The sequence below is a fragment of the Schistocerca gregaria genome, chromosome 7 (genome assembly GCF_023897955.1).
Source record: "Schistocerca gregaria isolate iqSchGreg1 chromosome 7, iqSchGreg1.2, whole genome shotgun sequence".
Taxonomy (NCBI): Eukaryota; Metazoa; Arthropoda; class Insecta; order Orthoptera; family Acrididae; genus Schistocerca; species Schistocerca gregaria.
In genome coordinates this window covers 418710735-418724235 of record NC_064926.1, presented here as the reverse complement: position 1 = coordinate 418724235, position 13501 = coordinate 418710735, and the positions used below count along the sequence as shown (strand labels likewise).

General features: G+C 38.8%; 1 protein-coding gene across 1 annotated transcript in view; it reads left to right on the top strand.

Moving 5' to 3' along the window:
- The window catches only part of LOC126282001 (uncharacterized), a 47210-nt gene extending 35170 nt beyond the window's left edge, over positions 1 to 12040 (top strand). The window contains exons 4-5 of the mRNA XM_049981388.1: positions 10214 to 10384; positions 11781 to 12040. Of these exons, the coding sequence (XP_049837345.1) occupies positions 10214 to 10246 (33 nt within the window). The 3' untranslated portion in view covers positions 10247 to 10384; positions 11781 to 12040. The remainder of the gene's footprint in view (positions 1 to 10213; positions 10385 to 11780) is intronic.
- The last annotated feature ends 1461 nt before the right edge of the window (positions 12041 to 13501 follow it).

Genomic DNA, 13501 nt, shown 5'->3' with positions numbered 1-13501 from the left:
TATATCTTACCCTTTCTCCTTACTAATCACTACTATATCTAGGTACATACTTGCCATATCTCTTTCTATAATCTTCAGTTCCACCACAACTACCGAAAATTGTAATGTTCCACGCTACAATTAGTAGAAATTAAGACACAAAGGAATTACAGACTGCGGCTTTAAGTGGACATTGATTTAAATAAACGGGAAAAGTTGAAAATTTCAACCGGAGTGGGGTTCGAACCCGTGTCTATTGCTTCTTCGGCAGATGCTCTGACCAGTAAGTCATCCTGACACAGTCGTCATTGCAACTGCACCGACTACCCTAGCAGGCCTCTCGTCAGATTCAAATTCTGAACTTATCCACACATTGCTAATGTAGTGCCCCTTGCCTATGATAGAAAGAACAGACACCACAAACATATAGTTAAGGCGAAGACTGCCAATGATGTCTTCGGTGCAGATGCACTCCAAGCTCGAACCTTTACGGAAATGGGTGAAATGCCGTAAGTAACAAGAACAGTGGGCAAGGGGCACTACATTAGTAGTGTGCGCAAGTTTGCGCCTGGAATTTTTTGCAGAAGGAGTGGCCAAATAAGCGTATTTTTGAACTCTGAATATCTTCTAAGTGCACTTTTTGGTGTTTTTCATTGCTTTTTGCTACCCCACGCTGTTGATGGGTGCTGATTATTCCTCATTTTTACCATTTAAGCACCAAACTTGTACCCATTTCCATGTTTCAATCTATCATTTTCAGTAGATTTTTTGCAGTTTTAAGATAATGTTCCTTAAAGTAATTCTAGTGATGGTATAAGTTACTTACTTTCAACAGTCATTAGACCCTCTTAATTCCTGAATAGAGCAAACTTGCAAACAGCAATCACTTTATATTTATAATATTTTGCTCTTATTTTCGCCATAATAGTACGAAAAGGGGGGGGGGAGGAGGGAAGGGGCAAGAAGCGGAATCTGGAGTATGGAGTTTTTATTTGTATGCAGTGGTATCTCGTGCAAAATATTACCAATGTGCTACTATGTGGTGACCTTGATTGGCAAAGGCAGTATTTGTAACTAAACTGGATATATTAAATTTGCATGAATTCTTTACAGACGAATGGAAAAACTGGTAGAAACCGACCTCGGGGAAGATCAGTTTGGATTCCGTAGAAATGTTGGAACACGTGATACAATACTGACCCTACGACTTATCTTAGAAAATAGATTAAGGAAAGGCAAAACTACGTTTCTAGCGTTTGTAGACTTAGAGAAAGCTTTTAACGATGTTGACTAGAACACTCTCTTTCAAATTCTGAAGATGGCAGGGGTAAAATACAGGGAGCGAAAGGCTATTTAAAAATTGCACAGAAACCAGATGGCAGTTATAAGAGTCGAGGGGCATGAAAGGGAAGTAGTGGTGGGGAAGGGAGTGAGACAGAGTTGTAGCCTATCCCCAATGTTATCCAATCTGTATATTGAGCAAGCAGTAAAGGAAACAAAAGAAAAATTTCGAGTAGGAATTAAAATCCATGGAGAAGAAATAAAAACTTTGAGGTTCGCCGATGACATTGTAATTCTGTCAGAGACAATAAAGGACCCGGAAGAGCAGTTGAATGGAATGGACAGTGTCTTGAAAGGAGGATATAAGATGTACATCAACAAAAGCAAAACGAGGATAATGGAATGTAGGCGAATTAAACCGGGTGATGCTGCGGGAATTAGATAAGGAAAAGAGATGCTTAAAGTAGTAATTGAGTTTTGCTGTTTGAGGAGCAAAATAAATGATGATGGTCGAAGCAGAGAGGATATAAAATGTAGACTGGCAATGGCAAGGAAACCGTTTCTGAAGAAGAGAAATTTGTTAACTTTGAGTATAGATTTAAGTGTCGGGAAGTCACTTCTGAAAGTATTTGTATCGTGTGTGGCCATGTATGGAAGTGAAACGTGGACGATAAATAGTTTGGACAAGAAGAGAATAGAAGCTTTCGAAATGAGGTGTTATAGAAGAATGCTGAAGATTAGATGGGTGGATCACATAACTAATGAGGAGGTATTGAATAGAATTAGGGAGAAGAGAAATTTGTGGCACAACTCGACTAGAGGAAGGGATCGTTTGGTAGCACATGTTCCGAGGCATCAAGGGATCACCAGTTTAGTATTGGAGGGCAGTATGGAGGGTAAAAATCGTAGAGGGAGACCAAGAGATGAATACACTAAATAGATCCAGAAGGATGTAGGTTGCAGTAGGTACTGAGAGATGAAGAAGCTTGCACAGGATAGAGTAGCATGGACAGCTGCATCAAACCAGTCTCTGGACTGAAGACCACAACAACAACATATAAATTGAACTGTTTAAATGTATTTAAATTTTAAAATTAAATCGTTTAATACTGTGATTAATGAAATAAAATAAAGAAACTATGATAGCAACAGGAAACGAACCTGAATCAGTGTGTTTGTCCATGTGTTTGTCCACTGGGCTACCACACCAACATGTGAACCGATGCTCAAAAAGTCCCCCGTGGTCTACACGTAAACCCTTAGTGAGCGTTTTACCTTTTCCTATGCGTCACTCAGTCGCAATATTCCAGGAACTTGAAAGGTGCATCTACCTGCTTTTACTGACATAGTTTGATCCATATCAGTGAGCCTCGTCCCACATCCTCCTATTGTTAGTAGTTCTAACTAACTCTTTAAATCCCACTTTCTCCTCTAAAGACCTGCTGTAAAAGTTACTCTTTAGCAGATCATTTACAGAAAACACTTTCATACTAAATTTCCTCATACACTTGCTATTTGTTTACCGCTATCTATAGCCTTTGACATACAAGAGTAGTAACCACAAATAAACTGAATATATTAATTTCACGTACATAAACTGAACTTTTTAAATATATTTAAAATTTATAGCTGACAGTTTGATGTAACGAAATGAAAAGCAACGAGTTGCATAAGAGAAATTTAATTTATTTACCAAATTAGGATATTGAGTGCCCCTCTTCGGAAGGTTATAACTATCTCATTATTTGCGATAGGTATAACCTTCTGAAGAAGGGCACTAAGTTCCGGAAACCGGTAAAGAAATTAAATCTCTTATATACAAATGATTGCTTATTATATCGTTATATACAGCTACAGTTGCTGAGGATGGACAAAATACTGATGATTTAACATTGTAAGGAATAAAAATAAAATGAAAAAGTAATGCCAGCAGCACAACACGTTACACGCTCTTACAAAGAAAAATACTCGGTGCCGTTAGCAACGTAGGAGTCATAGTGTCGGAAGCGATGACGTCACATCAGAGCATGCGCGGTCGAAAGCAGACAGTTTTTTGAGTTGATAGCTGTGCGGCTACCATCATTTCTATAGTCGATACTGATTACTAGTTATCATGGCGAGAGTGCAACAAAATAAGTTTCTGTTCGTTTTATTTGCATACTAGCATGCTCTCGAAGAGAATGGTGCAATTTTAGTGCGATTTCCGGTACGCATTCGAAGAAAAATGGATTATTTTTAGTGCGATATTTACAGAGTGCTGTAACACATTAGCACATGATAACCTGCTGCCACTGTTCGTGTGAGTGGATAATTACAAAATTCTATGGGCTATGACAAGCATTTTGTGTTCCCTGTAAGTGATAGTTGTTATAGCATGACATGTTTCGAAACTGACTGACTCAGTTATATAAAAAGTGTCAATTTACTGTAATATTACGGTAGGGAACCTTCTTTAAATTATGAAAAGCTGCTCACATAGCAATAACAATGTGAAGCAAATCTGTTGGCTGTAAATTAAATAATTGCAAGTGCCAAGTGAATGCTGTTTATGAATTATCATTATGGTAACATTGGACAGTGTCCTCCTTCTCGCTCTCGCTGCTTCTACAATGTGAATTCGACTGTTAGTGCTTTTGCTATGTCCAATATTTGCAGGCTTTGTCTCTGAATACCTTTTGTAGCTGCGAGATTGTGATAGCAGAGATCTTATGTGGGAAGCGTGTTTTCTTAAATCATACTACGTACTACAAAATATAGGCTACAGAATTGAATCTTCACCTCATACCGTGTGAAACCCACGTAAACTAACAAAGTAACCTCTGTGTTTGAAGAGTTTCGTGGAAAATATTGTTAAGTATGCCAGTTCAGCAAGAAGGAGGTCCGAATAGATGAAGCTCATGTGATGGGGCAAAAATGGCTAAGGAAATTGCCTGTGTTCTTTTCACAGGAACTATAACAACATTCGATTTAATCGGTTTCGGGAAACCACAGAAACCTAAATCTGGATGGCTGGACAAAGATTTGAGCTCTGCTGCTGTCGAATGCGAGTCCATGCTTTCATCAATGCATCATTTTGCTTGGAGATGCCTCTTCGGTTTGTGATAAGATTTTGGAACTGATTGAATAATTCATTCATATTACGAAGATGTTAGCCTGCTGTTGTGCGTGATGACATAGACCACATGAGTCCTTAGAACTACTCAGGACGGTCTTCGATCCATGGACAACGATCTTCTCCAGACGCCATTTTACAGTGATGACTGGGTAATGCCGCCACTGGTTGGGTACATGAAGGTCACAATGGACGCCAAAGGTCACTTAGAATACCTGTGCCAGAGACACCATTATGTGATATTTGTTTTCATGGTTCCATTAGCCTTGCAACACAGCGACCTTTCCTATATTATGTTCTTAGAAATTAATGCCACATGTCATCATATGAAGCTACTATTTTACAACCGTCTATTCCCCAAACAATGCGCTGCGTCCCACGAGAACACATTTGCTGGCATAACGTTGGTTTCCTTCGGTTTTGCTCCGGGAAGACTGAGTGGGTGTTTAACATATTAAATATTAGTTCACTTTATTACGATGTAGACATGAAGTTTTACGTAAGATTATATAATCCATTTCCAAAGGAATTCCTTAGTATTTACAACTGTCTTTCAGTACTGAAGTATCACTTGATACAGGCAAATTTATAAGACTCTTCACTTGAAGAATAACAGGCAGAATGTTCACATTAATTTCTGCCCAAGACGCTTAACACGCTGGTGGCCTCTTTAAGACGATACTGTCATCTTGATCGTTGACTGCAAACTGGACGAACGTTCCTTTACTCAGCCGTAAGCAACCCATTCATTGCGGCGGCGTATGGAAGCTCTAGCTGGCGCGGCTATACCGGCATTTCTCATTCGTCGGTGCGGAGAGGTTTTGTTGAGAGTTGCCAACTTTACTTTCCCAGTCCGATCTTTGGACGACGCCATAGAATGTGCTCTAGGTTACTAAGACAGGATGTATGTAGGTCCTGTGGCATTCTGTAGGTGACAGCTTTCATCAGTCTTCTGCTACAGAATCACATCTTCACCAAATGTTGCCTCACGCATCTCAACGGCGCTTTTCCCATCGCCCTTGTTTGCTGAGTATATTGTTGCATGAATCATTGTTTGTTTGTTGACTTGAGAGTTCTGACCAAACCTTCATGGTTACACTGACATTGAAGCCAGAGAATCGATGCTCTCAATTCACAAATCTGACTGTCTGAGGATGAAACGACTGTTTCTTTCTCCCATTGTGTGACACACTTATTTATCCAGTCCCATATGGGGAAACAAATAACGCAGGGACAAAGAGGGAATCACCTTTCTACATTCAGTGATTTTTATTCCAGTGCCCAATAGATGGCAAACCTAGTAACTTGTTTCCACAAAGTTACCCAGAAAGGTCAAACAGGTCAAACAGATCAGAGGACGAGCCATAATTACTAAAATGGCACTATCGCTTAGAAACTTGTACGCAGAACCTCCAAAATATCTTATCAAGTCTGCTATGATTTGTCTATGCCATTTCATATTCTATGTGAGGTTAACAGTAAATGTTTCTCTGCATAGGGCGAAAGATATGTACCTGTAACTCACAGGATATTTACTCAGTTCTCAAAGTAACTGCGCTTAATCTCCAAACCATTACAATCATCCTAGAACATTTCAGAATATTTATTGGTAACATTATACCCTTATTGTAATTGTCAGAAGATTCATGTCTTTACTGAATACTAATATTGTTGTTGTTGTTGTTGTCTTCAGTCCTGAGACTGGTTTGATGCAGCTCTCCATCCTACTCTATCCTGTGCAAGCTGCTTCATCTCCCAGTACCTACTGCAACCTACATCCTTCTGAATCTGCTTAGTGTACTCATCTCTCGGTCTCCCTCTACGATTTTTACCCTCCACGCTGCCCTCCAATGCTAAATTTGTGATCCCTTGATGCCTCAAAACATGTCCTACCAACCGATCCCTTCTTCTAGTCAAGTTGTGCCACAAACTTCTCTTCTCCCCAATCCTATTCAATACCTCCTCATTAGTTACGTGATCTATCCACCTTATCTTCAGTATTCTTCTGTAGCACCACATTTCGAAAGCTTCTATTCTCTTCTTGTCCAAACTAGTTATCGTCCATGTTTCACTTCCATACATGGCTACACTCCAAACAAATACTTTCAGAAACGACTTCCTGATACATAAATCTATATTCGATGTTAACAAATTTCTCTTCTTCAGAAACGCTTTCCTTGCCATTGCCAGTCTACATTTTATATCCCCTCTACTTCGACCATCATCAGTTATTTTACTTCCTAAATAGCATAACTCCTTTACTACTTTAAGTGTCTCATTTCCTAATCTAATTCCCTCAGCATCACCCGATTTAATTTGACTACATTCCATTATCCTCGTTTTGCTTTTGTTGATTTTCATCTTATATCCTCCTTTCAAGACACTGTCCATTCCGTTCAACTGCTCTTCCAAGTCCTTTGCCGTCTCTGACAGAATTACAATGTCATCGGCGAACCTCAAAGTTTTTACTTCTTCTCCATGAATTTTAATACCTACTCCAAATTTTTCTTTTGTTTCCTTTACAGCTTGCTCAATATACTGATTGAATAACATCCCAACCACTGCTTTCCTTTCATGCCCCTCGACTCTTATGACTGCCATATGGTTTCTGTACAAATTGTAAATAGCCTTTCGCTCCCTGTATTTTACCCCTGCCACCTTTAGAATTTGAAAAAGAGTATTCCAGTCAACATTGTCAAAAGCTTTCTCTAAGTCTACAAATGCTACAAACGTAGGTTTGCCTTTCCTTAATCTTTCTTCTAAGATAAGTCGTAAGGTCAGTATTGCCTCACGTGTTCCAGTATTTCTATGGAATCCAAACTGATTTTCCCCGAGGTCGGCTTCTACTTGTTTTTCCATTCGTCTGTAAAGAATTCGTGTTAGTATTTTGCAGTTGTGGCTTATTAAACTAACTGTTCGGTAATTTTCACATCTGTCAACACCTGATTTCTTTGGGATTGGACTTATTATATTCTTCTTGAAGTCTGAGGGTATTTCGCCTGTTTCATACATCTTGCTCACCAGATGGTACAGTTTTGTCAGGACTGGCTCTCTCAAGGCCGTCAGTAGTTCCAATGGAATGTTGTCTATTCCGGAGGCCTTGTTTCGACTCAGGTGTTTCACTGCTCTGTCAAACTCTTCACGCAGTATCGTATCTCCCATTTCATCTTCATCTACGTCCTCTTCCATTTCCATAATATTGTCCTTAAGTACATCGCCCTTGTATAGACCCTCTATATACTCCTTCCACCTTTCTGCTTTCCCTTCTTTGCTTAGAACTGGGTTTCCATCTGAGCTTTTGATATTCATACAAGTGATTCTCCTTTCTCCAAAGGTCTTTTTAATTTTCCTGTAGGCAGTATCTATCTTACCCCTAGCGAGATAAGCCTCTACATCCTTACATTTGTCCTCTAGCCATCCCTGCTTAGCCATTTTGCACTTCCTGTCGATCTCATTTTTGAGACGTTTGTATTCCTTTTTGCCTGCTTCGTTTACTGCATTTTTATATTTTCTCCTTTCATCAATTAAATTCAATATTTCTTCTGTTACCCAAGGATTTCTAGCAGCCCTGGTCTTTTTACCTACTTTATCCTCTGCTGCCTTCACTACTTCATCCCTCAGAGCTCCCCATTCTTCTTCTACTGTATTTATTTCCCCTATTCCTGTCAATTGTTCCCTTATGCTCTCCCTGAAACTCTGTACAACCTCTGGTTCTTTCAGTTTATCCAGTTCCCATCTCCTTAATTTCCCACATTTTTGCAGTTTCTTCAGTTTTAATCTACTAATAGATTGTGGTCAGAGTCCACATCTGCCCCTGGAAATGTCTTACAACCCAAAACCTGGTTCCTAAATCTCTGTCTTAACATTATATAGTCAATCTGATACCTTTTAGTATCTCCAGGGTTCTTCCACGTATACAACCTTCTTTCATGATTCTTAAACCAAGTGTTAGCTATGATTAAGTTGTGCTCTGTGCAAAATTCTACTAGGCGACTTCCTCTTTCATTTCTTAGCCCCAATCCATATTCACCTACTATGTTTCCTTCTCTCCCTTTTCCTACACTCGAATTCCAGTCACCCATTACTATTAAATTTTCGTCTCCCTTCACTATCTGAATAATTTCTTTTATTTCATCGTACATTTCTTCAATTTCTTCGTCATCTGCAGAGCTAGTTGGCATATAAACTTGTACTACTGTAGTAGGTGTGGGCTTCGTATCTATCTTGGCCACAATAATGCGTTCACTATGCTGTTTGTAGTAGCTTACCCGCATTCCTATTTTCCTATTCATTATTAAACCTACTCCTGCACTACCCCTATTTGATTTTGTGTTTATAACCCTGTGTTCACCTGACCAGAAGTCTTGTTCCTCCTGCCACCGAACTTCACTAATTCCCACGATATCTAACTTTAACCTATCCATTTCCCTTTTTAAAATTTCTAACCTACCTGCCCGATTAAGGGATCTGACATTCCACGCTCCGATCCGTAGAACGCCAGTTTTCTTTCTCCTGGTAACGACATCCTCCTGAGTAGTCCCCGCCCGGAGATCCGAATGGGGGACTATTTTACCTCCGGAATATTTTACCCAAGAGGATGCCATCATCATTTAATCATACAGTAAAGCTGCATGTCCTCGGGAAAAATTACGGCTGTAGTTTCCCCTTGCTTTCAGCCGTTCGCAGTACCAGCACAGCAAGGCCGTTTTGGTTAATGTTGCAAGGCCAGATCAGTCAATCATCCAGAGTGTTGCCCCTGCAACTACTGAAAAGGCTGCTTCCCCTCTTCAGGAACTACACGTTTGTCTGGCCTCTCAACAGATACCCCTCCGTTGTGGTTGCACCTACGGTACGGCCATCTGTATCGCTGATGCACGCAAGCCTCCCCACCAACGGTAAGGTCCATGATTCATGGGGGGGGGGGGGATACTAATATTAAGACTCTCTTTTTAATCTCAGAACGATGCTTGCATAGAGCTTTTCTGATAAACTGAGTGTTCTTCGTTTTTACTCACTGGTCACTTTGTGTCTTCGGCATACAGCACATTGTTCACCTTTTTTTGTTATTATTTATTCTGAATGCAGTATTTCTCTAGTTTAGTTCTTCCTAACATGTTTGAGGAATTGAATGAGTAGTGTTGATATTTACTGTCAACTAATGTACAAGTGTACTATTATTACCGAAGGGACAAAATCACTCACAAATTTTTATCCTTTATACACTTGTGCAGACAGTACATTGTATGTGGTGAGGCTCTGCTGACAAAAGAAACTTTGAAAGAATTGTTGTTTCTTGTGTTCCATTAATAACGGATCTACCTGTAGTTCTTTGTTGTGTTAATGACAATCACAGCAGAAATAAAGCTATTACAGTACAGACGTACAGGCAGAAATAGGCCAAAGGGCAGGAAGTACTAAAGAAGAGGATCTAAGAAGTGATATTCGACTGTAATGCTTTCTCTGTTGCTGCAAAAAGTCTAATAATTAGCAAAATTACTTTTACGTCTTATATCTCAGTCAAGAGTTAATATTAGAAGTTTTTGGTTCATGTAACTGTATCTTTTCATTTACCTAGTTTAATGTTCCAAAGTCGTAAATTAAAAATTAAAATCTAAAAACAATAGGTATCTTTGTTGTGGTATTTCATCAACTCACTAGTGTACCAATAGAAAAAGTCTACACTGCTTATTACTGTTTGAGACAGAGTTTTAATAAAACTCATATTGCCCTTTACACATTTATAATCAAAATTTGTTGCATCAGACTAACACAGAGCTAATGTGATGCACGAAGTTTTGTAGCATCTTTCAGCGGCTGTTTGATAACAATTACTTTTTACAGGTCACTGTTGAGGTGTATAAACGCCTTTTTTGATCATGGGTCAGGATTCCCTGCCTCAATAACGTTATAGGATCTTGTGTGCACAACGACGTCTGCCAACACGGCTTCGAAGAATGCCCCTTCGAGAGCCTGCGAAATAATAACGTCCCGTGTCACTGCCCAATTGCTAAGGTGAGGGACACTGCCGAGATATCACATACAACTGAAGAACGGTAATGGAAAACGTTCTAAGTTCAAAATTTGACATTCGCCAGGAGAGTAAAAAAATAATCTATGTCTCTTTGTACATATCTAATCTGTATCGAAAAACTTGAGAAGCTATTATGATAACACAGATGGTCACCACATCACCCCAAAATATAATGCGACAAATTACAAAGTAAATGCTTTATTAAGAATGTTCTAAATGCGAAAGCAGGAAACTGACTGATTCTAGGTTCAGATAAGAAACTTTTTACGAGTTGATTCTTGCAAAGCAGAAAACAACAAACAGCTACTGTTAATGATACTAATTATTTACACCAGTAGTGCTGATACCGGTTTCGAACCATCGTGTCCATCTTCAGACGTCTGTTTACGTTTATATTACGTCTGTTGCTGTTTACATTGGTTGTTGCTTTATCGGCAACTTACGTAAATATCAATGTACATAATGTAAATACGAACAGCCGTCCGAACGCGAACCTACAGTATCGTAAGAAATCGGCAACTGCTCGTTTTGTGTAAATGAATAGCATCGTTAACAGTAGATGTTTGCTGTTTTTTTTTTCTTTGGAATAATCAATTTGTATTTCGTACACAGCCATGGACTGAAAAATAGCACACGAGTCAGAAATGCAGCCTTAGGCTTTTAAGTAGTAGAACTGTAGTTAACAAAAACCACATCTGATAAAAAAAAATTGTGACTCCAGAGGAAAGCACAGCTTTCCGCAAAGGCCATTAGCCATCTACTGACGAATATTTCAAAGACTTTCTCCATGGTTTGGCATCTGGATCAAGTTTAGAGACATGCAGAATAATACCAAATACGCACTAACACTGACAACGTTTTGTGGAAAAAATGGCTCTTAGAAAGTTTCCCGTTTCCTCTCTTCAAATACGGGCATAAGTGCAGATATTTTTATATATGGCAACTTAATACGTAGATACACCAGTGTGTTGGTTATTTTTTGTCCGTACGGAAGAGTATTCCCACAAACATGTAAAAAACTTATAATGCGACCTGACTTTTCTGCATAGCTGTAACTGCACTGTGCCTATCAATATAAACTAACAATTTGGCGTCCACGTGTCCATAGTAAATATCTGATTTTCTGCCCAGCGGAAAATAGGTATTACTGACTTGCTCTTGCTATATGTACTTGGAGGTACTAACCAACCAAAAAACATACTACTTCCTATAGTTGCAATTATTAGTCTGCAAATGAAGTAACTTCTGATGTAATGTTGTTCAGTATACCGTCTTCAGTCACCAATAGAAATATCTGCCCTTATTCCTAATATCCCCTCTGTATATTAATGTCACGAAGAATTACTACCAATTTAACAACTTTTGTTATTTTTGCAGGGGACGTATGCATTCAACCTAGTTGAGATCCCAGCTCCTCGAATTCCCCAAGCGAAGATAGTAGTTGGTGATTATAAAGCGCAGGTTGTCGTCAGAGCCCACAACACACAGATCGCTTGTTACAATGGTACTGCCACTGTGGAAGCTCTCAGCCAGTAACTCATGGATTTATTATTATATATTTTTTTTCTACAATCACGCCTGATTTCGAATTGGCTTTGTCTACCGTTCTCTAGGAATAAAGTTCTCTTTTTTACATAGAAGATTTCCGATATTTATAGAGTTATTTCTGTTGTGTGTAAACAAAAAATGAATTTCAAAAACTACTACTCATCGTGGGGAACGCAAACGTATCTGGTATCTGGTAAGTAAACTTTCGTGCTATTTGAACGCTGATATATCTTCGCTAAGCGAATGGCTCTTGTCCTGTTTTCAGTTTACCAATGCAATGTTTTCCAAATAACAAGACAAGCCGTGCTACTTTACAGACTCGGCGAATGTCACGAGAAACAATTTTTCTTTCACTATAATACACAAATAAGTACAGCTGGTCAGTGCAACATTGATCACAAGAAATCGTGTGTTGTGATACTGAGACAGTGATAAATTATGCTTTAATTAACGGGCAAGAAGCGAATGTGTACCTTCATTCGAATATAGCTTCTGTTTTCATAAATATAATTTAACAGGAATGGTTCAGATTTTACCCATAATCCCTGCAATAAAGAACAATAAAGTTTTAGGATTATATAATATCATGAAGCGCAGACCCACAAGGATTTGTAACACAAAGTCGCTTTAGACGAAGTACAAAATTAAATTTTCAAAGAAACAAAAATTTGATTTCCATGTTTGTTGCAGGGAAACTATCATGATTTTGATATTGCCAAAACAAAAGCATATACGTCGGTATATCGTGTGTAAAGTGAAATACAGTGTTTATGAGTGGAATATTCCAGTTTTATCTTGGAAATATTTCTGAGAAGCAAAATTAAAAGTTTTACGTTTTTATTGTTGCTTTTCTATACAGCAGTAGACTGACTACAATCGACAAGGTTGAGTTTTCATTGAACACATTTATATGGTAAATGTTTTTTGCTTCCTCGCTGTCGATTATTTATGATGATTATCAGTACTATTTTAAAACATTTCCTGTTTTTGTTTGTTTAACTGTGTGTTTTCTTTTAAGGTCAGGCTGCCTTGAAATTTTAGCACCTCACTTACTTCTATGGCTAAGAAAACTTACGCTCTATAATTAATGTAATCAAGTCAGTGCATAATTAAATCACACAGCACAACAATTTCGCTTTTTCGAGTTTTTAATCTTTGTCATTGAATTTACTTTTGCTGCAAATCAGTCTCCCTATTGACAGATGTGACAGACACCAGTGCAGTACAACTGCAAAAATCAGCGATCGTCATGCATTGTCTGATTACAATACATGGAATGGTAAGAATAACATTTAGTATATATAAGCATGCAGTATATACTCTATTACTGAAACTTCCTGGCAGATTAAAACTGTGTGCCCGACCGAGAATCGAACGCGGGACCTTTGCCTTACACGGGCAAGTGCTCTACCATCTGAGCTACCGAAGCACGACTCACGCCCGGTACTCAGCTTTTCTTCTGCCAGTATCTCGTCTCCTACCTTCCAAACTTTACAGAAGCTCTTCTGCGAACCTTGCAGAACTAGCACTCCTGAAAGAAAGGACACTGC